Source organism: Octodon degus, unplaced genomic scaffold (genome assembly GCF_000260255.1).
Source record: "Octodon degus isolate 3935 unplaced genomic scaffold, OctDeg1.0 scaffold00012, whole genome shotgun sequence".
NCBI classification, from domain to species: domain Eukaryota; kingdom Metazoa; phylum Chordata; class Mammalia; order Rodentia; family Octodontidae; genus Octodon; species Octodon degus.
In genome coordinates this window covers 28,118,299-28,141,364 of record NW_004524588.1, presented here as the reverse complement: position 1 = coordinate 28,141,364, position 23,066 = coordinate 28,118,299, and the positions used below count along the sequence as shown (strand labels likewise).

At 51.5% G+C, this 23,066-nt stretch overlaps 1 protein-coding gene across 3 annotated transcripts in view; it reads left to right on the top strand.

Annotated features, from left to right (window-relative positions):
- The window catches only part of Amotl1 (angiomotin like 1), a 100,593-nt gene extending 96,994 nt beyond the window's left edge, over nt 1-3,599 (top strand). For all 3 annotated transcript variants that reach the window (XM_023709540.1, XM_023709539.1, XM_004626168.2), the window contains 2 exons: nt 1,879-2,154; nt 3,135-3,599. In XM_023709540.1, coding sequence (XP_023565308.1) covers nt 1,879-2,154; nt 3,135-3,241 — 383 coding nt within the window. In that variant the 3' untranslated portion in view covers nt 3,242-3,599. The remainder of the gene's footprint in view (nt 1-1,878; nt 2,155-3,134) is intronic.
- The last annotated feature ends 19,467 nt before the right edge of the window (nt 3,600-23,066 follow it).

Below are 23,066 nucleotides of genomic sequence, written 5' to 3'. Positions count from 1 at the left end.
GGCAGGGTGCTGAGGAGCAGGCAGGATGCTGAGGATGCAGGCAGGAAGCTGTGGATGCAGGCAGGAAGTTGGGGATGCAGGCAGGAAGCTGAGAATGCAGGCAGGACACTGAGGATGCAGGCAGGAAGCCGAGGATGCAGGCAGGACACTGAAGATGCAGGCAGGGTGCTCAGGGCACAGGCAGGACACCGAGGATGTAGGCAGAAGCACAGTCTTGGGCCACTCGGTTCTCTGCAGTCTGGCGGTCTCTTGCCTGACAGGGTGTGTCAGGACGTGATAGCATCCACCTTCCCGATGGCTAAGGGGCTCCCCAGATATATATTACACCCAGTGCCAGCCCCAGCACAGGAGAGCATCCTGTCAGACTTTCAGCAGACAGGGAGGAGTGGGAAGAATATAGCCTGCTAATGGTCAGGCACAACTTGGCTTAAAGCTCATTTCTTAGCTGAGAGACGTTGATTTCTCCAAGTGTCAGATACAAGACCTCCCTCATAGGAACCTTGTGAACTGTAAAGTGGGGGGATGTTGGAAGCCCCTGGCAAAGATCCTCACTAAGCAAGGGGTGGTCAGTGGAAAAGCTGTACCAATTCACCAGGGGGCATGTTAGGTAGAGGCTCAGCTCCTTCTCCCAGAGTTGAACCTCCATTTTAACCAGAGCTGAGTGGTAGGTGGGCACCTCAAAGCTCAGGGGCACACATGCTGTGGCCAGAGGCAGTGGCCCAAGTATGAGCAGCCACAGACACTATGAAATGCTGGCTCCCTAACAAGATAAGTGAACAGACGCTTGACTGTGCTTCCCACTTGTCCTGTAGACTAGAGTTCGAGAGAAGCCTCCTTCCTGCCCAGCCGTCTGCCCACCCAGCCTTCCCAGCTCACAGCCAACATGTCCTCTTTCCAGCCCAGCCTCTCTACTGCTGGAACAGGGCCAGAGCCTCTCCAGGAGTACAGCTGGCTTCCTGCTTCTCAGGGCCATGCCTCCTTGGGGCATTGTCCCAGCAAGGGGCCCCTGGCCTACAGGAGTGCACTCACCCATCAGCAAGGATAAGGTGGAATTTGAAGAGCAGAAGGAGCATGGAGACCTAGCTAGGACTGAGGCCTTGCAGTTTCTGTTGAGTTCACAGCCGTACTTGAGGTCAGCCCCCAGCCCTGTTGGGTAAAGTAAGCATGGCCGGAGGGAGCTGGGCAGGTGTCTCCTAGCTCTTCCCACTCAGGCTGCCAGCCACCCTCTCTGTGCTCACTTCTGTGGATGGTGTTACCCTACATTCAACCGTGGCATAACCAATTTACTTGGCAACCCCTAACCGCAGGAGTTTGGAGGGGAGACTCATGCTTTTCACTGTTGTGGTTTGTGTCTAGTGTCCCCCTGAAGCCTCATGCAGTCAATGAGGTGGGCTCCTAGACTTTGTGACTAATTCGTGACCCAGTGCGGGGATGACGGGTGGAGTGTCACACCCGGCCAGTGGTGGCTAGCCTGAATATAGTATAAGGAGGGAGCGAGGCCTGCGAGCTGCCTCAGCTGCTGCTCCTCCCTTGCTCTTTGCTGCTTTCTGCCACCATGAACTGCTGCCCTCAGCCATGTGCCGCGCTGCCTTAGAGCCAGCTGAGTGTGGGCTGAAGCCTCTTGCTGGAGTTAGTGCTGTGCGCAAAACAAACCTTTCCTTCCTTGGTTTTGGACGTAAGGTATTTTGTCCCAGTAACAAGAGAAAAGTCACTAAGACACACTCCTTCAGTGTCCATCATTGTGTTAAGTATGTAGTTAGTGTTCGCTGTGTGCTTGGTGAATAAATCACTGAATGAGTGAAGCAGTCCTCAGTCAGGAAGTAGGTGATCTTTAAAAGGAAAAAGAACATCATTGAAAAGCCCTTCTTCTGCCACCAGGGTTGCTGCTAGGGAGAGAACACCATGAACATGCTTCTGCCCCGCTGCTGCCAGCCCCGCCCACCTCTGCGCTGTCCTCTGTGGCCATGGCCATGGCAGCCAGCAGCGCCCATGCCAAGACGGGCAGCAAGGACAGTAGCACCCAGACAGACAAGAGCACGGAACTCTTCTGGCCTAGCGTGGCCTCCCTTCCCAGCCGCAGCAGGTTGAGCACAACTCCTTCCAACAGTCCTGTCCTGAAACACCCAGTGACCAAGGGGACCACGGAGAGACTGGGTAGGTGGCCCCCGCCCCCACGCTCTGTGGACCCATGGAACTGTGTGGCCCAAGGGAAGGAGTCTTTTCCTGAGCTGGAAGGGAGCAGGCGCAGCACCTGCTGTGTGATCAGAGCCATTCCAACTCCCTTAGGTTGTATGTGCCCCTTGCTACTGTGGCAATAAGTAAGTATGAATACTTCTAATTTATTACCGTGTGAAAGGAGCATGGAGTCTGGGTCCGCCTTGGGAATGTATGCTTTATAACTGGCCTTTCTTCAGAAGCTGTAAAAACAGCCTGAGGAATGTTAGGAAAGTGCTGTCCTCTGGTACGTTTAGGAGCTGTGCCTGGGAGACACCAGGTCCTCCGGCTCATAGGTGTTGCCTTCAGCACATTGGCTTGCCAAGGATGCAGCCCTGGTGGAGACATCCTGACTGACAAGGAAGTGGACCTAACGCAGGCCAGGTTAGCTTGCAGCACAACCCTTGGACCAGGAGTAATGCACTGGCTAAATTATTACAGCAGTGTGGGCAGGACAGGCTTTGTAGCGAGTCCAGCAGTGCCCAAGAGAAAGGTAGGCTTGACCCTGCATTGACCATATTACAGACAAAGCCCTTCTTAGGAGTTCCAGGACGGGTGAGTCCCTTGAGAGAAACAGAAGCTGTCTCCACCAGGGTCTGTATTTTTGTTCCCAAAATAGGCAAGTGCAGTGTTACCATTTTTTGGAAGTGTAATTCTTTGGACACCTTTCCAAGAAAGGTGAGGAATGTGTGAAAGTGCCTGGCTCCCAGTGAGCCTGTGCTAGTTTTGTGGAGGTGGGTGTGAGGTCTCCGCACAACGTCCCAGTGTCATCTGCACCCTGTTCACTCCTCCCTGTACCTTCTGGCTGTTGCTGTTCATGTCTGAACCCAGGTCCAGTCGTTCAGCTTCCCCCTCTACGGCTCACTGCATGACCTTGCTCGCTCTGGACAGTGGGCTCTGACGTCTCCTTCTTTCCGCAGAGAACGCTCCTGGCCATGGGAAGTCACTGGACCACAGAGGCCGCGCCAGCAGCTCCCTGCAGAAGCCTGAGTTCCCTGATGGGGAGATGGTAGAAGTGCTTATCTAATGCTGCGTCGCCCTGGCTTTCATACCGCAGCACTGGCAAGTCAGGAAAGTGGCAGAGCAGGAGAAAGAGCAAGAAGGGTGTGGATGGGAAGCCAGGAATGATGTGAATTGATAAAGATTTCAGAGTAAAACTTTTTATACATGCTAAAAACAAAAAATAGGAGACCTACATGGCTGGAGAAGAGAGAATGCTATGGATTTTCTTGCATAAAGGGAAAGAAAAGACGCATGTAGGTTTGGAAACAAGTTAAGAAGAACAGGAAATGGAGCTTTTCACCGCACAGAAGCTGTGTCTCCTCGGAGCCTTGCTGTAGTCCCTTTCTTTGGTTATAAACAGAAGCTAGACGTGTACTTTCCTAAGCAGCCCCTTATTCTGCTTGCCTCCAAGCATGTTTCATTTAAAAAGAATCGCCTAAGGGCCAAGAAGATAGCTCAGTGGAATAAGTGCTTGCCTGGCAAGCATAAGGTCCTGAGTTTGATCCCTGGTACTGAAAAAAAAAAAAAAAAAAAACCAAGAACAAGGAATCTCCTAGACATTTCTAGGACAACGCAGTGTCACCATGGTATTGCAGGGTGTCCTGCGGGTTGTGGGTATTGGCACAGTGAGAGGACTCACTCAGGGGTAAAGGGAAGGTTCACCTAATTGTTGCTTGGCTTGGGTCTTCTGGAGATTATGGGCTTACTAGCTTTTCTAGATTGGGCAGTATTTTCTGAACAGGATCAGAGCATTAGGATTTTGGTCCTCGACTTCCCTAACTTTTCTGGTTTGTCTCTGCTTTACTTTCTTTAATTTTGCTGTTTTTTCTTTGTTTTGTTTTGGTTTTGTCACTCTTTCCTTTTTTCTTTTTTACTAAGACATTTCACGGTCCCTTCGGTGTGGGACTTACAGAGCAGACTCTGAACTGTGCTCCTTCCTGCTGTCTAACGACAGCAGAAAACCATCGTGTCTGGCCTCTGGGCTGGCTTTGTGGAGGGCTATGGTTACCCCTCTTATGAGTGCACCCTAGGGCACTCTCTGACTGTGTATTTGTGTGCAACATACACACCGGCAGAAGCAGCCGTACCTCTCAAAACCCGGGAAAGAGGGTGGAACTCAGGACTCCTAAAATTGTCCATCAACACCAGGCAGAGACTGAAAGCTTTGTGTTCTGTTGCATTACAGTTACAAAATACATCTTAAAAATATTCCTGCAATAGCTGTACATGGTAGCACACGTGTGTAATCCCAGCACTCAGGAGGCAGAGGCAGGGAGGGAGATCCTTGTATATTTGAGACTAGTCTGGGCTACAAAGTAAGCTCAAGGCCAGCCTGAACTCCATGGTGAGACCCTGCCTCAAAAAGAGAAAAACAAAACAAAGCCCCTAAAAACTGCATTGTTCGAAGGCCTGGTCTTGAGAACTTCTCAGGGGCATCTGACCATAGAACTTGACTGTCTCGGGTGAAGGGCAAGTGCTCGGGCTTAGGTAGAGGTGTGCCCGAGGGATTCCGCTTCATCCTCGAGCAGGGGCTGGTGATGCCTTCATGCTGCCGGGTCACATAGAGTATGATGTAGCTGGGATCAGGCCAGTGACCCTAGAGTTGCACTGAGTGGATGGTTCGCATGTAAGAATGACTCCTGTCTGTCGGTGCGTATAGCTCGAGGTACCAGGAATTGCATGTTCTTTTCCAAAACCACCGGCAAGTATGGAACACTTCTCTTCGCAGTCTCTCCTCAGTGTTCCTTCTGCTTCCCAGAGGCTGCTGGCTCCGGACAGTGTGGGGCTCACCTCGTTCTCACCAAGCCCGCAGGACAGGGCCACTCCTTCTTCCCCAGCTTGGCAGGGAGCGCAGGGAGTGGCAGAGCCCTTCTCGTTTGGGTCGTGTAACAACTCACATGTGATTTTGTCTACCAGGCAGGAGTGGGTATCAGGGTCATTGCTCCAAATAAGTTCTGAATATGGAGTAGGGGACTCGGTAGTGCTGCCCGTCGGAGAGGAGGCTCTCCAAGTATGCCCCGCAGCGGAGCAAGTCTTCGCCCAGTTTGCTCCCACCTAGCTGCCCTCAGCCACCTGTGCTCAGTGATGCCTGATGACCTGCATGCTAAGCGCAGGTAGACTGAGAAATCCTCCCCAGTAACCTGCTCCATCCCAGCAAGCGCAGGCGGGCAGTGCTGAGGTCCTAGGGGACCGTGACGAAGAGACAGGTTTCAAGGGTCTCCACAGGCAGCACACATGTAGGCTGGGGAGCTCTCTGCCGAGGAAAGAGCAGTGCCATCCAAAGCTGAGTCCTGCTTCATCCAGGGTCTGCTCCGAGTGGGTAGAGCACACCACATCCACTTGCCCTGCGCTCTGAGTGATCGGGGGTACTTCTAAGGCAAGGCATCTCGAGGCCACTGGAAGTGGACCTCACAGACGTTTTTACGTGGTGAGGGCTTTAAGAAGCCAGAGTGTCCAGTCCTCCAGCTGCTCCTCTACATCCAAGCCCTACAGTGTGACAGCACATGCTTCATAGGCGTTGGCTTTCTTGTGTTCTTTTTTCTTGCTAATTAATCAGTGTATCTGAAATGTCTTCATTTGCTGTGAGGGTGGCTGGTTTGGTTGCTGTTGATGTGCGGCTCATGGGAGGTGGCGGCAGGGATTAGGAAGCCCGCGGGAGCTGTTGGTGGGCAGTGCGAGGGTCTGTCCTCCAGTGCGCTTTCCTCTGCATCTAGGAGGCGTGTTTTTCTCTCCCTTTGCGTGGGTGTATGCCCCCCAGTTAGTCACTTGCTAATGTATGAAGGTGCACGTGGGAGTGCGTACATGCACGGTATGGCTGAGAGTGGCCTTCAGAGGCTGGCGTGCTCCTTTGATTCCCCTGAAAGGTGAGAAATCTTTCTTTTAAAGATGGTCTTATAAGCAGGTGTGCTAGCACAGGCCTCTATTCCCAGCTCGAGGGAGGCTGAGGCAGGAGGCTCACCACGAGTTCAAGGCCAACCAGGACTGCATAGTAAGGTCAAGGCCAGCCTGGACTACACAGTGAGGCCCTGTTTCAAAAGCTCACTAGAAATAAAAAGAAAGATTTAAGTTTTGGAAGTAATGCCAAGTTGTTCATAGCACAAGGGGAAGAATAAAGATGGTAGTTAAGGTAAGTCACATCTTTTATTTTTTCCTGTAAAATCCCTAAGAAATTTGTTGAAGTTAGTTTTGACTCAGCCTGACAATTCAAGAGTGTACATTACTCCCTTGTGTGCACAACTTCTAGAGGTTTCATTTCTAAAAACATGTTCTCTCGCTGTGGCCCATGTGTTCCTGTCCCTGACACACCGCACACGTAAGCACATGCTCCCATGCACGGCCGTCCGCTGGATGTACAGGAGCCGTGTCCTTGTCATGCTCCCGCACTTGCCATGTTCTTCGTCATGAAACCTTAGACACAGAGTGCAGCTGAGTCCTCTATGAGGCGGGATAACTACAGCATTTTCTTGTATCAGCCCCAAAGCTTTAGCACCCCGTGTTGTGTTGTGGTTGTACCCGGGATTCTGTTCTCAGATACCTGTATTTACTACAAAACAAAATGTAAGCAGTGGTTTTATTGGATCAGAGTGTTTCCCTTCTGAGCAGGGATAGCAAAGCCTCCTCTTCCTTAGCCTCCTTGAGGCCCTGACAGAGTCTGTGGTGTACAATTCTGTAAATCAAGGGCGAGTGCAGGCACCGAACTTCAGCCAAAATTATGACAGCCCTAGTGCCATGACCCTTTCTGCCTGCTGTGCCTGTGTGTGTGTGTGTGTGTGTGTGTGTGTGTGTGTGTGTGTGTCACTGTGTGTGGAGCCATGTGCTGTGACTGCCGGAAGCTGGGGGTGACCTTCGGCACCTCTGCACTGCCAGTCCGCATTGAGTTGTGGTGTGTAGCGCTGTGCAGCCAGGTGGGTCTGAGTACAGCGTGGGGAGCTAAGCATGAGGCGTGTCCCACACAGCAAGCACAGATTCTGTGGTCAGCCAAAGATTGTCCTGCTCTTTGCTGCTTAAACTTGTGCCTTACTATTATCGTGTATAATAAATGGATAAAATGGCCAAGAGGCTTTTCCCACTCCTTTGCCCTTTTTCTCCAAATGTTTATTTCATATGTGTGGCCTCAGCTCATGCTGACCTTGAGCCCTTGCTCTGAGGAGCAAGAGTCAAGCAGCCTTGGAGGTACCAGCTCACACTCTCATGCTCCTGGATTCTCCAGAAAACTGAGAAAGTTCGGGCGTGTGGACCAGCGAGCAGCATCCCCTCTGTCCTGAATGTCCTCTTGGGGTTCTTGGGTGCTGAGCCTTCCATGACTGCTGGAGCCTGAGCTCTGCCTCAGGATTCACCTGGGCTTTGGGACCTCGCTGGAGTTAGATGCGCCTCCACACCCGCAAGTGGGCATAAGGATGGTAGCTGCTTTGCTAGTATCTTCAGGTCAAGGGGAAAAAAAAGGTGGCTCTGAAGAGCTGAGAGTAGATTAATGGAATCCAGGCCAGGAGCTGCAGACTAGAGTGGAATGGAGTAAACACCACAAAGTCTTAAAGCTGAAACCCTCCCTTTGGGCCTGGTGCCCCTGGGGTGGGCGAGTCAAGCAGGGGCAGTGGCCTTTCCATTCTCCGGCTGTGGTAGGCAGCTGAGTTAGATAGAAATATTATGGGCAGCCAGATAGGGCTGGGCCCTCAAAGGACCCAGTATGGAAGGCAGGATACCTTGCAGCATGGGAGAGAGACAGGTACCTCCACTCTGGGTTGGACCTCAAGACAAAAGATTAAACAAATGCAGCCACACACCTCCCTAGGGATGGGCATCAGTGATTGATACTCTAAAAAGGAATCAATCACCTTGAAAGAGCCAGTAAGTGTCACTAACCCAATCCCCTACTAAAAGCCCCTGTTCTGTTTTTGTGTCCCAGGCTTCCTGACTCACTCCATTTGATTCCAATTTAGTCAGTTTTCCCTGAGTAACTATACTTATCGTCTTATTGGTGGACCATAGTTTTGTCCCACCTCATGCCCACCTTGCGAGTTCCATGTTTCCCACCTTGGACCTGCTTCGCCTCATGGTTTTGCATTAGAAAAGGCAGATTCCTTGGCAACCCTCTTGGGTCCCCTCTGTCCCTCGCTCAGACAGGAGCTTTCCTCCCAATAAATATATTCTGCTCTTACCCTCCACTTGATCCTAAAATTCATGAACTCATCCCAGGTATCTTTCAGGTTGGGAATTCCGCTGCGCTGTCTTGCAGCCATGCCTCTCCAGCAAAGGCTCTCTTCTCACTGTTTCCTGGCCCTTGTGGGGCAAGAGAGTCCTAAAAGTGGAAACCCAGCAGGCCCCCAGTAAGCACTGGTGTGATTAGAAGCATGTCTCCTTCAATCCACACATCCACTTCCTCATTTTCCTACTGCAGAGACCAGGAAACTGAGGCTCAAGTACACGCAAAAAGTGGCAGAGGGATGTGAGCGCAGCTGTGGCTCTCACGGGCTCGCAGCATGGGAAGGTGGTGGCCTGAGGGTGAAGGAGGGCCCCAGTGCCTTCCTCTGGTTTCTGTCTGATCTGCTTTCTAGCCTGAGGGTGCCTCCTCCTCACGAAGGATGGGCCTTGCCACTCTGGTACCAGGCTGGCAAGGCAGCTGGAGAACCACATCAGCGTCCAGGGCTGGGATGAGCACCTCCCTGCCCAGAGCCAGGGCTGGCAGCTCGGCTCCCCGCCCACTCCGGCCTTCCTCTTGGCCCCTTGCACACCACAGGAGAGAAGTGCAATTCTGTTGTGTTGCTGGAGGCAGTGGTACGACCAGACTTGCCTTCCGAAGCTCAAAGGAAGACCACTGTGGTTCAGCGCAGCCCCCAACCTCTTAGGCTGGCTTTGTGGAAGGTCCCTGGAGCCACGATGCCGGGGTGGAACCCAGCTCTGCCACTCACAAGCTGTGGACCTCGGGGCAAGAGTCTCAACTTCTCCGCCTCCTAGGTTTTCTCTCAGCAAAGCAAAGTGCAAGCACGTCAGCTCACTGCTGGTGTAGGAGCTCGGACTTGGACCAGAAGATATGCCTGCCGCACATCATGCTGCCTGTGAATTATGCCGAGATTCCTTCTGCATCTGTTTAGCGACTATTGCCAGGGAAATTCTAACATGAAATATTACTTGAAAATTATGCAAATAATGCACAGTTATTATAAAAACAATCTAATGCAGAAGTGTACAAAATAGAAGCTGTTCCCCCCTCTAGAGCCCTGTAAGCACCCACTGCCAACAGCTTGGAAATTTTCCTTCTAGACATTTCTATAGATTTGCACAACCAAGTAGACAGCAGATATACATGAATGACTATTAATATAAAAAGAAGACTAGGGGCCGGGGAGATGGCTCAGTGGAATAAGTGCTTCCCTGGCAAGCGTAAGGGCCTGAGTTCAATCCCCAGTTCTGCCAAAAAAAAAAGACAAAGTGGTAAGACCACCTGCCTCATTTTCCACTTAAACCCCGGTCACAGGTCTCCTGGGTGTCGTGGCAGTATAGTGTTCCTCAGTGTACAGAAAGGCAGGCCCTCCCTGAGCACCTCCCCAGCAGCTGAGAGATAGCTAAGGATGTAGGGAAGTTGGGCAGATGCTTTTGTTTTCCCTTGAAAGAGATCAGGAATAAGTCTGGCCTGGACAAGCGCTACTCCTGTGCCCCGTAGGGTTTCTCTTCCCAGCACCGCACGGTGCGGTGATTGCGCTGATGACACTGGGGTCCCAAATCAGCACCATGCTGGTAGCTGACTGCTCAGCCCAGCCTAAGGTGCCCTGTTCTGTTTCTCTCAGCTCAGGAACTGAGGAGCTGATTTTTCCATTCAATATTGTATTTTTTCTTTTTAATGTGTTTGGTACAGGATCTCACTATGCAGCTTGGCCTCATAGTGATCCTCCTGTTTTTAGCCTCCACAGTGCTGGGATTACAGGCGTGCACTCCCATGCCTGGTCTTGGTGGCCAGCTCAGCGTGCCCTGCGGGCAGGGCTGGTATGGTATGTGGTGCCGGAGATCAAACTCGGGTCCCTGTGCTTGCCTAAGCAGATGCTTAGTCCACTGAGCTATCTTACCGGTCCCAATATCTTGTTCTTCAGCCTAGGGAAAAACGTATTTTCCTGGCATCATTCAACTCGCCTCAAGCTAGTCTTGACTGATACCCTCATCATGGGTCTTATCTATCAGATTTGTGAGTCACCTGCAAAATGAAACCCGCTCATCATTCACCCTCGATGCACTGTGCCCAGGTGCTTCTGATCCTGCGCTGAAGGAGGTAGGGGGGCCCTGAGCGAGTGGATCCCCTACTATGTGCCAGGCATTAACGGTAACCTTTACAGCAGCAATGGCTGAGATTCGGAGAGATCCAGCATTTACTACTGTGCACACCTAAGAAAGGGACAGGGTGGCACTTGAGCCTAGGCTTGCGTTACGCTAACAGTCAAGACTTCCACTATGTCACACAGACTCCATCTTCAAGTAGAGTGTAGGTCACAGCTATAGAAACAAGAACTGCAGCTATGTGCCGATCCTTGTTGCAGAGTGTGCTCCAGGGCCTCGAGAGGTACTCGGACGTCCCTGCCACACTTGCCACACAGGAAGAATGAGGTGTCCAGCTCTGTACCACAGCCCAGCTCGGAGGCAACAGTGGCCCTGCTGCCTGGGTCAGAACGAAGGCCCTGCCAGGCCTCACATGTGGCCCCTCACAGTTGGGCCACAGCTGCAAAGCTGAGACTGAGTCCTGTCCTCGTCGCTTCCATCACTGAGAGTCTCGTCACTACTAGCCCAGGCCATGGGCTGTCCTGTCCCTGCCTTCCCAAAACAGCCCAAGAAAGTGCCCTGAAAGGAGCCAGCGCGTTCCCTACCCCCTTCCTTCTCCAGTCTGCTTGCTGTTGCCGTCAGTTTTACCTAAAAGGGAATTGGCTGGAGGAACTAAGCTTGCTGAGTCCCTCTTTTCTTTTAATAATTTTAGGTGTCAATTCTTTGTAACTTGAAAACAAACTAAAAAAATACCTTTTCCACCTCTCTTCCCTCTGTCGCATTGCTGTTCCTCATCTCCTTTGCACTCCCAGACTCAGGCTTGGGTACCTGGTATAGCTCGCCAGTTGTGTGCAGTTGGACGCCAATCACAAACAAGTAGCACGCACCAAGCGCAGTGGGCTGCCTTCAGGCCTGCCGGGCCTCTCGCTGTACTACCAAGTAGAAGACGAACGTCCACGCCTTAGGGCTTGCAGTGGCAGATGCCTAGGCCCACAACCACCCACGTCTGCCTTCGGTAGAGCAGCGCTGACGTGCAGGCACTAGCACTCCCCACCTGTGTAAAACGCATCCCTCACGCGCAGCCCAAGTGTATCTTCTGTGCTACTAACACTGCTGCAGAAACAGCTAGGAAGGGCTTCATGATGCCTTTTTGCACAGCTGGGACAGTGGAGAACAGGCTGAGATGCCAGCAGAGCCGGCTTACGGCCATGCCCTCGTGAGGTCTGCTTTGCGCTTTCTGGCCAGAGAGGGCCATTCATCTTGGTGATGTGTGGGTGCTGGGTCCGTCCAGAATTCTGCACCCGACTATTCCTGAAGTTTACTGAAACTGAACAGTGGTGGCCTTGGTCTGAATTAGCCAGGCAGTCCCCTGAGAATAGCTGCCTGTTCTCATTTGTGTGTCTAAAGCACCAGCTGCTTCCATCATAAGCCCGACACACATCTCCTCATTCTCGCCTGCCTGTAGTAGGCACTGCCTACTTCCCACCTTACAGGGGAAGGAAGCGAGGCTCACAGGCCTGGAGCGTCCGCCTGAAGTCGCCAGCCGAGGAGGAGTGTGCAGCTAGCACATGGGAAGCGCTTTCTCTTGGCTTTCTGCTTGAGCCCTAGGAAAGAAGCAGAGACAGCAGGGCCCAGGAAGCTGCTTCACTGCAAAGGGAGGGCTGTTTTGGAGCGTTGTGAGAGGCTGCAGCAACAGATCTCCTCAGCCAGCCAAGCAGCATCTGCAGGTGAGATAGTTCCTGTGAAGCACAGCAAAGCCACTTGCACAAAGTTAAACCAAGCAGTTTGAGCCAGTGGTTGCTGGGCATTTACCACGTGCCAAGCTCTTGCAGGCGCTGCCTAGCTAAATATTCACGACAACCCTATGAGATAAGTATTATTATTATGTTTAAAGAAACAAATGTGGAAGAAGAGGCGTCACCCCAGTGGGCTCACGAAATCTTCCCTCAGCCCTCGCTGTGTGATAGACGACATGACTTGGTGACCTCGTCTCATTTGCACTACCAGCCAGGGAGGAGTTACCTTGGTGGAGTGCGAAGCTGGCTCCAGGATTTACCGGCTGTGTGGCCCTGAGCCAGCCACTTAACCTGTAGTGACCTATTCTATAAACCGGAGACCGCAGTCCTTTTCCCACAGAAATCGCCTTCAGGAGGATGCGCCAACCTCGGAATCCGCCACGTAGACAGTGGCACAAGGCGAGCACTGCTCCTCCACACAGTTCTTCAGCTTGGATCAGGTTACAGGGCCCAGCTGGCCAAAGAATCGGGACCCAGCTTCAGTGTCTGAGGAAAGACCAGCACCCCCGGGCTGCGTTCCGGCCCTCGGTCCCGTTAGCCTGGAGCCGGTTCTGTCCTGACCGTCCGCCAGTTCAGGCACGTGAATGAGCGCATCTCTCCCTTTGCCTACATGGCAAGCTGGCTTCCTCTCATTGAGGCCAACAGAGTCCTGAACAACGCGAGCCAGGGTGGGCCTCACACTTGGCCGAAGCTGTCTCCTCGTTGTACAATACAGTTAATTAGAGAATGCAAGCCATGTTCTCTGCCCTCAGACTTCCACGTAAATCTCCTTTTGAGTTCTTGTACACCAGACTGTCATGTGTGGGCCTTGTGGGCTTCGAACTATAAGACCTGCTGAGGTAATGCCCCATTGGGTCCTTTCCTTTTTGAAAACTATAAAAACAAAGGAAAAAATAACCCGAAAGAATACAGATAGGCCTGACTCTGAAATTCATCCTTCCTGCAGACGGCCCGACGCTTCTGGGGACTGTGGTTGGTAGGAAGAGCCACCCCTTACGCCCCCAGAGCACTGCAAGTAGGAGCCTGCAGAGCTGCCGTTCACACACCGCTTCCATAGGCACGTCCATTTTTCACTGGGAAAATCTGTTGCTGTTTTTCTTGTCTCCTTGAACTTCGCAAGCATCTCCTGCGGTGGACCTGCATGTGGGCCTTTTGCTGTCTTCCATTGCTTTCCTCATGTGTTTGTATCTTTCATCTTTCCCCCAAGGACTTCAGCTTGCCAACAGCAATGTACACACATACCAAATATTTAATAAAATAGAAACTTAAGACTCTTGATATTTGTCATTTAAATTCCCTGACTCCAGCTATTCTTTAATAATGTTCAAGATCAGTGACAATAAATAATTTCAAACATAACTTTGAAATCCCCTAAAATTCCAGCCACTCAGTGTCGGCCCTTCGTTGCAGGCAGTGGGGGCGGGTGCTGCATTTTCTGTATCGCTGCAGTAGGTCCTGCAGGGTGGAGCTGCTGGGCTCCTGCTCCAGGCCCCTGCCCGACAGCACTTACAGTTCTAGCTAAGGGAAGCTGTCTCCAGGGAGAGCTCGCGCTCCGGTGCTCACGTCCTTTAGTGGCCTGTACGGGAATGACTGCCACCCTCTAGCGCTCTGCTCAGACCAGTTCTGCCCCTCCCAAGTCCCAGTTTTAGGTCACACCACCGGCGGGCTGGCAGTGGCAGACAGGTCTGGATTCAGACGAGGGTTTTGATTACCCAGGAGCTGCGGGCCGCTCACTATCTCCAAATTTCAGCCTCTGCTCCGGGGCGTCTGTTGCCCAGGATTGCTGCCAGTGTACTTGGCTAACTCACATCCTCTTAGGCCAGATCTGGAAGCTGTGAGGACCGTGAATGACAGCTTGACAGGCACTGCTCCTCAGAGCCTGGCAAGCCGGCTCGGGGAGGAGGGGTGGCAGTAGGAGAGCGTGGGGAGGCATGTTTGGACGGGTGCACAGACATCTTTTCTGTCTATTCTCTGCTTATCTTGCCACTACGAATGAGGAGAGCCGATGCAACCTTTTTCTGGCTGCAGATCACTTGTGGAAAATGAGCTTAAGAGGCCTGAGAGGCGCCTGGCTGTTCGAGGGAAGGTGTGCTGGGGACGTTCTACACATGCTTGCGCCCTTCTAACTGTCCGTACCCTAGGGAGCACCAGTTCCTTCAGGAGTTCTGGCCTTAAAAATCCTTTTCTTCTCTTTAAGCATGCTGTGCAGAGGTATTCCCAGATGGCCTGACAGGCAACAAAGTTTTTCTCAGCAACAGAATGGTCACACCCCACGCGCTGTCTACCTCGTGGTGGCATGTTCCTCTGCTCCTCTACCCACTGTGAAGAAGATGCTAGAGCTGATGTCTGCTGTGTCTCTAAACGGTTGCTGCTTTCATTCCATAGGCCATGACCACACCTCGTCAGGCCAAACCTTAAGAAATCTAAAATAAATAAACAAACAAACAAATCCTCCAAACGCTATTCATTATAAGCAGTGAGTGTCTGATTTCCAGTTCCCTGTTCATGGGATTTCTGTTAGTTGATTCAGTGTTAACTGTGTGCCGACAACTGGCTGGAAACCAGGGTGATGAAGACAACCGGATTCCACCACCCCAACCTCACGGTCTGGCGGGGATGCGCCCTCTTACAGAGACATCGTCGTCTGTGATGTAGACGACGGCAGAATGGAACAGGGAAAGCCTGGGAGCACCTTGCTAGAAGAGACTTACTCAAATGGAGAGAAGCGGGGATTGGATGAGAAGGTGCTGTAACCGTGCTCTTGGGAAGACACTAACGGAGAGTTGGAGGTGCAAGAGATTTAGTGGAGATCAACGTCTGTGAAAGGGAGTAAAGCTGACATGGCAGAGGAAGAAATCAAACTGCAGTGCGAGCCTCTTACAACCTCAGTCAAGCAGGTGCAGGACTCTCCGGAGCAGAAACCTGCCAGGGCGTCCTGAGTCTGGCCTCGCAGCGGCCTCCCAGCGGCCAGGTCTGTGGAGTGGAGCCAGCCGCGCAATGCAGCCTCCTCCGAATGGCTGCACTCCTCATGAGTGGGCCGAAAGCCCTGCCTTGGAGGGTAATCTCGGTCACTCAGACCATGGTCACCTTGGCGGGAAGCTGCCTAGACTGAGGGGCATCTAAACCAAAAGTTTAAAAGCAAGCACCAAGTAATAAGATGGGACAAGCGAGGACCTGGGAAGTGGCAGAAGAAGCTGTTGCTGTGGAGGCTTGGCTGCAGAGATGGTTTGTGAGAAAGACAGAAAGAGCCCGAGCTCAAGTGAGGGTGGGAGTGCAGGGCAGAGAGAGTGGAAGGTGACAAGGGACACAGCCTGCAGGACCCTGTGGGATGTTTGCTGAGCATGCATTTGATTATTTGAGCTGAAGATGGACTTGAGGATGAGCTCGAGATGCTGGCAGTGGCTCCCCAGGGGAGGCCAGGCCAGGGCCGAGGAGAGCAGCATGCCCAGGGGTGGAAGTGGAAGTGGGAGCCCTCCTGGCACTGTGGGCCTTCCGATGCCCTGAGTGTAAGAAGCGTGGGCCTCTCGCTGCCATTGCGCGTGGCGGGCTTGGGTGCCCTTGACACGAGGAAGGGGCAGGACCTGTGCACCTCAGGGAGGCCCAGCAGCTTCTGCTTTCTTGCTCTGGGACAAAGTCCAACTACTGCACAGTGAGCAACTCCCGTCCAACCTCACTTCCTCCACAACCTCATCAATTTTCCCCTTCTCCTATCATTTTTGAAGCAAATCCCAGACATTATGTCACTTTACCCATAAGTATTTCAAGATGTAAGAGATGAAAATATACTTAAAAAAAAAAAAACACACAGTATTTTGATGAGATGGAGGAGTTGGGGGAAAAGGTGTTGTCTTATCAGACCAGGGGGTAAGGTGAGTAGGGGTGGAGGGCTGGTCTTGTAGGGTGTTTGGGGAGGGGGCCCATTCTTTGGTTTCTCAGCTCAACATTTTTTTTTTAATGGATTTAGTACAGGGTCTCACTACACAGATTGGGATCATAATGATCTTCCCGTTTTTAGCCTCCCAAGCGCTGGGATTTACAGGCGCGCACCACCCACACCCAGTCTCAATTGCTATCTCAGTGCGCCCCAGGGGAAGGGCGGGCACAGCAGGTGGGGGATACAAGAGGTTCCTGCACCTGCCTGCAGAGGCTCAACCCTGTTTTGCCTGTCGAAGCAAAAAGTTTGTTGATTAGTCACAGTGATGCAGGTCAGGCTGGGGCGGCATTCAGGCTCACCCACTAAGAAGATGTGGAGCTCTCCCCGGGAAGCTAAAAAGCAGAAGCAGGCTGGAGAGACTTCACGGGGAGATACGAGGACGCAGGAGAGAAAGATGTGCAGCAAAAGCGAGAGTAGATGAAAAAGAAAGTAAGAAAAACACGCAGCTGGCCTCTACTGCAGCTCTAAATGGAGCGGTGCTCTCGGGAGAGGTGGGCAGGAAGACCACCTCCCAGCGCCGTGCTGGGAGGAAGATTCCGCAGCCACGGGATGTGCCTTGCAGAAGACCATGGTGGAGGAGACTTTGCTGTCCAGAAAGAGACACAGCGAGATGCGAAGCGGTCCAAACCCAAGAGAAAGGATGCTCTGAGTGCGGCATCCCGGGATGAGCGCCCACACCCAGGCTAAAACCGCAGCAACAGCGAGCCCCACGGAAAGCCACCCTGCACGGTGGAGGGGGAAGATCGGGAGTCAGGACGCCCCCGCAAAGGAGGCGCCTTCTGCGCCCACCCAAGAGGCCTGGAAGGAAGTCTGAAGACAACGCAGTCAGGGAAGACTAGAAGTGATGGGCTGGGGAAGAGAACTTATTTGGGGGGAAAAGGTGGGGAGAGAACCAACTAAGAACGTGGCGGGGCTAAGGCTTGGTTTGAGGGCTTTCAGTCTCTCCCGGCTCCTGAGCCTGCCTCCTGCTTTCATGCGTCTGCGTTCCTACCACAGCACACTGAAGCCTCTCTTCTTTCACACTAACTTACCCTGCCTGCTCACCTCTGAGTCTCTCAGACACAGCAGCCTCCATGTGCTCTGATGTGGGGTGGTCTTTACTCACCTTCATAAGTACCTTGAGATACATGAGGATACTACTTCCAGTTTCTGTACAACGAAACTAAGGCATAAGATTACCACCAGTCACTAAGTGTCTACTCAGAACGTCAGCCTGGGTTCCACTGACTACAAAGCCTGATCTGAATCTCTTTGTCCAGACCTCCAGAGCTTCTGCTTAGCCTGGATCACCAGCTCATGGCTGCCTCCCAGCCACAGGAATGTTCCTGAGGCTCCACCTAGCTGTCAGATTAGTTCAGAGCCTCACAGCAGTCTGGACAACCCTTCAGACCTCAGCCTCCCCACCGGGCCCCCTTACCCCCCTGCCCATCCCAGGAGGGCATCTGCCTCACTTTCTTCCTTAGCCCACTGCTCACCTGCTTTGCTTCTCACTCTGTTCTCCTCCAAGACAAGATGAGAACTGTTAGGGCTCTCAGACATCCCAGTGTCCCCTCTTTGATGATGCCACTAATAATTATGAATCACATGAGAAAATGGGCAAAGTACTAGTCAGTCTAACCTTCAAGTAGCATTCCTTGTGGGATAATATCCCCACTTTACAAATAAAGTAACTTGTTTAACACCTCACATCTGCTAGTAAACCAGTAGGGCAAAGATTCGAATCTGGGACTTAACCTAAAAGGACCTATACTCTATGCTAGATATGAGAATACAAGTGCATGAAACTTTCAAAGATTCCAGAATCTCAGCAGCTTTTACATGAAGTGCAAGTTGCCCCTTGCCTGCAGACCATCCAGCCCAGAACTTATACCATGAAACCATCCTTGTGACTTCAGCTATGAAGAAGGAAAAAGGCTGGGGAGAAGGGCGCTTCGAGGGACCCAGGGATGCTTCTCTGAGAAGTTGGCATGAAAAGTTAGTAGGCCAATGAGGCCCACAGAGAAGCCTTTAAAGAGCAAGAAAAATATTTTTATCCACCAAAATTTGGAAACTATATAGAATCTCTTTGTTTCTTAGACAAGAAAGAACTAAAAACATACCAGGCTCTCTTACCAAGCAAGGGCGAAGTAGGGTTGACACACAAGGGCAGTCAGGTTAGACTTAAATAAACCAGCACTTTGATCAGCTCAAAGCAAAGTAGGCTGAAAGTGACTAATAAAGACCAGGCCTGGGCTGAGGAGATGATGTGGGAGTTCTGTTTCTTTGGAAAGACAGAGCTAAGATGAATGTAGACCAAGGTGCTTCTTTGTTGGCAGAGAAGCGCTATCTATGGCAGGGCCCTGACCAGATAAAAGACCGGTGTCACATATCTATAGATCTCAGACTCTTTCAGCAAGAATGGAATGTTCTATTCTCAAAGGCCATGGACCATGAAAGGATATGTTGTATTTAAGGAATGAAAAAAGAAAATTGGTTAGCGCTCAGAAGAGTTTGTGCAGGAAAAGATGGACCCAGCAGGCAGGCAGAGCAGAGCATCATAAGCATTCTGCATGCCACGTGGGGAGTGCTGGAGCCAAACTTCCTGATGATATCAAGCCCTGGGATGCTTATTAAATAAATATTTTATTGGGACTCTCCCCTGAGAATTCTTTTTTTTTTTCCCCCTGAGAATTCTAAAAGATCTGTATTAGGCCCCTAGAAAATGTCTTTAAATTTTCTAAGAGATCCTTAATTTTAGGAGAGTTTAAAAAATTTAACAAAAGCCATTGTTTTAAATTGTTGAGGGGGCCTGCCCATTAGCTCAGTTGTTTGGGGCCGGGGAGATGACTCAGTGGAATAAGCGCTTCCCTGGTAAGGGCAAGGGCCTGAGTTCAATCCCTGGTTCCACCAAAAAAAAATGATAATAATAATAATAATAATAATAATATAAAAAATAAATTGTTGAAAGCAGAAAACCTAATCAAACCTGCAATTCAGTAAAAACTTATTTGGAACCAGAAGTGCATCAAAGTCTGCTGAAGTCCGTTTGTCATGGTCACTGCAACAGATGGTGGACCATACTCCAAGGAAACAGTGATGGAGATGCAGAGAGGAGCTGGTGATCGATGGACAGAAGGCCAGGAGAGAGGCCTGTGTGGAGGTGGTAGCTGGGCTCTGCTCAGGCGCCGCGGACTGGGCTATTGCTAAGACAGCTGACAGTGTCAAAAGGGAAACGATCATTTTGAACAGGTTGAGTTTGAGATGCTGCTGAAATACATCAGCGAAGACATCGCGTAAGCAAGGGGGGCGGTGTCTCCACGCCGCGGTAAACACTGCGGTCACTTGCTTGGAAGGGGCAGCGGCAGCTATGAACTCGCTCGAGATTGTGAAGAACGAGAATGGGATGGTGCAGGGCAGGCTTAGGACGAAGTCGTGAGGGACGCCTTTAAAGAGCGGAATGGAGAGGGTCAACTTGCAACAGAGACAGAGAAGGAAGAGTAGGAGGACAGCCAGGGGGTGATATTCCAGGAGCCAAGACTGGCTCTGTTTTAGAAGAACTCCTGAGGCGGTTGCACTGGTTAAGTCAAGCGTGCTTTGGGTACTCTGAAAAGTGATGTTCTCCAGCCACAGCAGAGAAGGCTCACATCTGCAGGGACACTTCCCACTTGCTGTTCTGCTTCACTGAGGTGTGCTGCAGCAGAAGGGAGGCCCTGAGTAATCGAACTGCCACTGAGTGAGTCCATCGGAAGAAAGCTTGACCTTGTGTTTCTCTATTTCTTTCAAATACAATTTTACCACACCAACCCCCTTTAAAAATACTTATGCCTGTAATCTTTAATCTCTTGCAGCTTTTAACTCATCTATAATAATAGCAAATATACCTTTATAGGTCTTCCCAGTTTTCAGACTACATTTGAAATTCCTTACAATGAAGAGTAAACTGAAAAATGGGGACAAAACACATTTTAATGGAAAAGACAATATTTGATCTCCAGATGTAGCATTTAAAGGTAATATTTGATTTACTCAGACAAGAAAAGGCCTCCTGAGAAATAAGGCGGAGTCCAGAAGGCTAGGATACTGCTGTCTCCATGACTGCGGCAAGTGCCCTGGTGACAGCAATGACCAGAACCAGAAGAATTTTCAGGAGCAGTGGTGCGCAGCTGCAAGCATCACCGCAGGGTGGGGTTCCGCGCAACCTGGAGCTGGAACTGTCTATCAGAGCAGGTCCCCACAGAGTACAGAGGTCCTCGTGTGGCCTTCTGTGTATGAGAAAGGGAATGACCCAGAACCAGGACTGCAAGGGCAGGAGCAGATCTGGCCACATAGGGCCCTTGCCGCGCCCCCAGCTGTGGCGTGTTACTGCTGGGCTGCGAGCCAGGCTGAGGGCTGCGAGGGGGTGGCGGTCTGTGCCCCAGCTAGGGCAGGTGAGGTTGACTGCTCACCAGCACAGTTAATACTCCGCCAGCTCTAGGAAAGGGTTGCCATCATCATTTGCACTGGCAAGGACATGGACAGGTAAATGACTTGCCCGAGCAGCTGCGACAGCAGAGCTGACCTGCAGGCCTATGTTCTGAACCAGCTTGTGGGCTGCCAGGCCAGACGGAATAGCCAGGCTCTTTTTACTCCTAATGAGTGTTTGCTTCTGCTCACTTCTTCCTGTGAGACTCCAGAGGAAATGCAGGCCTGCTGGATTAAGAGCCCTTTTAGGAAAGATGCAAGAAGCACTCTGACAAGGCGGCGCACAGCTGAGGTCGCCAATCAACAGCTGGCGGCATCGTTCCAGGCCAAGGCGGAGGGCTCCGCCTTCAGGACAATCCAAAACAAACACATCTTGCTGTTGTCACGTACGTTTAGTCTTACCAAGGCTTCATGAGGCTGATGTCACCATCACCAGTGTGACAGCCAATCAGGCTGAGACTCGCGACATAAATTCACAGCTGGCGAATGGTGGAGCAGGTGCAAGCCCAGGTTGTCCTTGCAGGGCTCACTCTGCAGCAGTGCATGACAGAGATGCCCACCATTGGTGTGTGCTCTGTTTGGGGAGGAGGTCCCCAAAGGGCTTCTGGGCTCTTTACTTTTGTGATGATGGGAGGAGCCACAGCGAAAATCAGCCTCACGTCAGTGAGACTGACGTAAGAAATCAGTCTTGAGACAAATGGCTGTAACACATTACCACACCGTCACGCATGCACACAGAGACGTTCTCCTCACAGCTCTGGAGGTCAGAAGCCTGAAACCCGTCAGCAGAGCTGTGTTCCCAAGGCTTCAAGGGACAGCTATTCCATGCTCTCTCCTGGCTTCTGGAGGCTGCCAGCATTCTGAGCTCATAGCTCCACCTGCATCACCATACTTTATCTCCATGTTTTGTTCTGCTTCCATGTCCTAGCTCCTTCCCTGACTCTGATCGATCCCCTTACCTTCTTCTATTGATTCTTCACATCAGCTTTGGGTCACTCGGATGACCCCACCACCAGACCCTTAAATTAATTGTATCTGCGAGGAGCCTTTCATCACATATGGTGACATACCAACAGATTCCAGGGATTAGGCAGTGGAAGCCTTCGGGGGCCACTGTTCAGCCGGCCACAGGTGCCACAGAGGCCGCTGCACTACCACCCATCGACATGAGGGCAGCTCCCCCCGCCTGCGGGTGCGGAGCCCGGCTGGTGCTTCAGGAAAGGCCATCCCGGCCCTGCAGCGTCTCCCTGCAGCTCCCACTCACATGCTCAACTGTTTTCAAAAGTGTGTCTGAGTCAGAGAGATGAGATTGCAGTCTTCCAAGACCTTATACGTGGGAGGTGGGTTGGGGTGCAGATTCCCCTGCCCACCAATCTAGAATTAAGGGTGAGGGTAAAATCCAGTATATCTTAATAATTTAAGAGAAGGAATATCCTTGGGCTTGAAGCGACATCTTGAGTAATCCCACTGAAATTGCTGTCGTTGCCATGGTGACCAAAAGCTAGTGAATGAGACTCCCCCCCGCCCCCCTGCATGTCTCCTTGGCGATTCCCGGCTGCATTTATCCGTAAGGATCTCAGGCCCACTCTTCTGCCTAGGTCTGCTTCCCAGGAGGAGATGGCTCTCTGTCAAGCAAATCCTGCCCCCAAGAATGGTAGAGTTCACTGCAACACCGAAGCCTGCCTCCTACAGGCAAATGGTAAATCTGCAGAGGTGCTCCCAGGGAATCAGAGAGGCACCCATGGCGTGGGCGTGGCCTGTCTCGGTTTCTGTGTCTGTCCCTGCGCAGCGCGATTGGTATATAACCATGTTTAAAAGGACAGGCGCTAGAACATAGGGAAGTAGCGCCTGCGAGAATTTCCAAGTTATACAAAATTGTCTCCCTTCAAGCAGCATGTGTGCGTGCTCAGAAGTGCTACTACTATTTGGAATTTAAGCCGGATGTAACTTACCAAAGTGGAAACTGAAAACAGGGCACCTGGTTTACACCCCCACCTTACAAACCCAAATGCACACTTCATTGACGGGGCTAAAGGAGGAGAGAATCAATTCTGGACTATGGTGGGGACAGGGCCCAGAGAAGCCGCACACAGGCTTTGGCTGGGGCTCTGGGAGTGCTGCGAAGCCAGGAGCGGCAGACGTCAGAGGGGAGCTGGGTGGGCGCCTTGGGGAGAGGCTGGCGCGGCCAGCGGGTTGGGGGATTCTGTGCTTTTTTCACGTTGGTTAATAATTTGATTTCTATCAGTATGGAGACTCCTTAGAAAAGTTGGTCTGGAAATCCCCTTTAAACCAGCTATTCCTCTACTGGGAATTTTCCCAGAGGATCTGAAAACCTCATATCATAGGGATATATGTGTTCCTATGTTTATAGCAGCACAATTTGTGATAGCCAAATCTTGGAAACAACCAAGATGCCCATCACCTGAGGAATGGTTGAG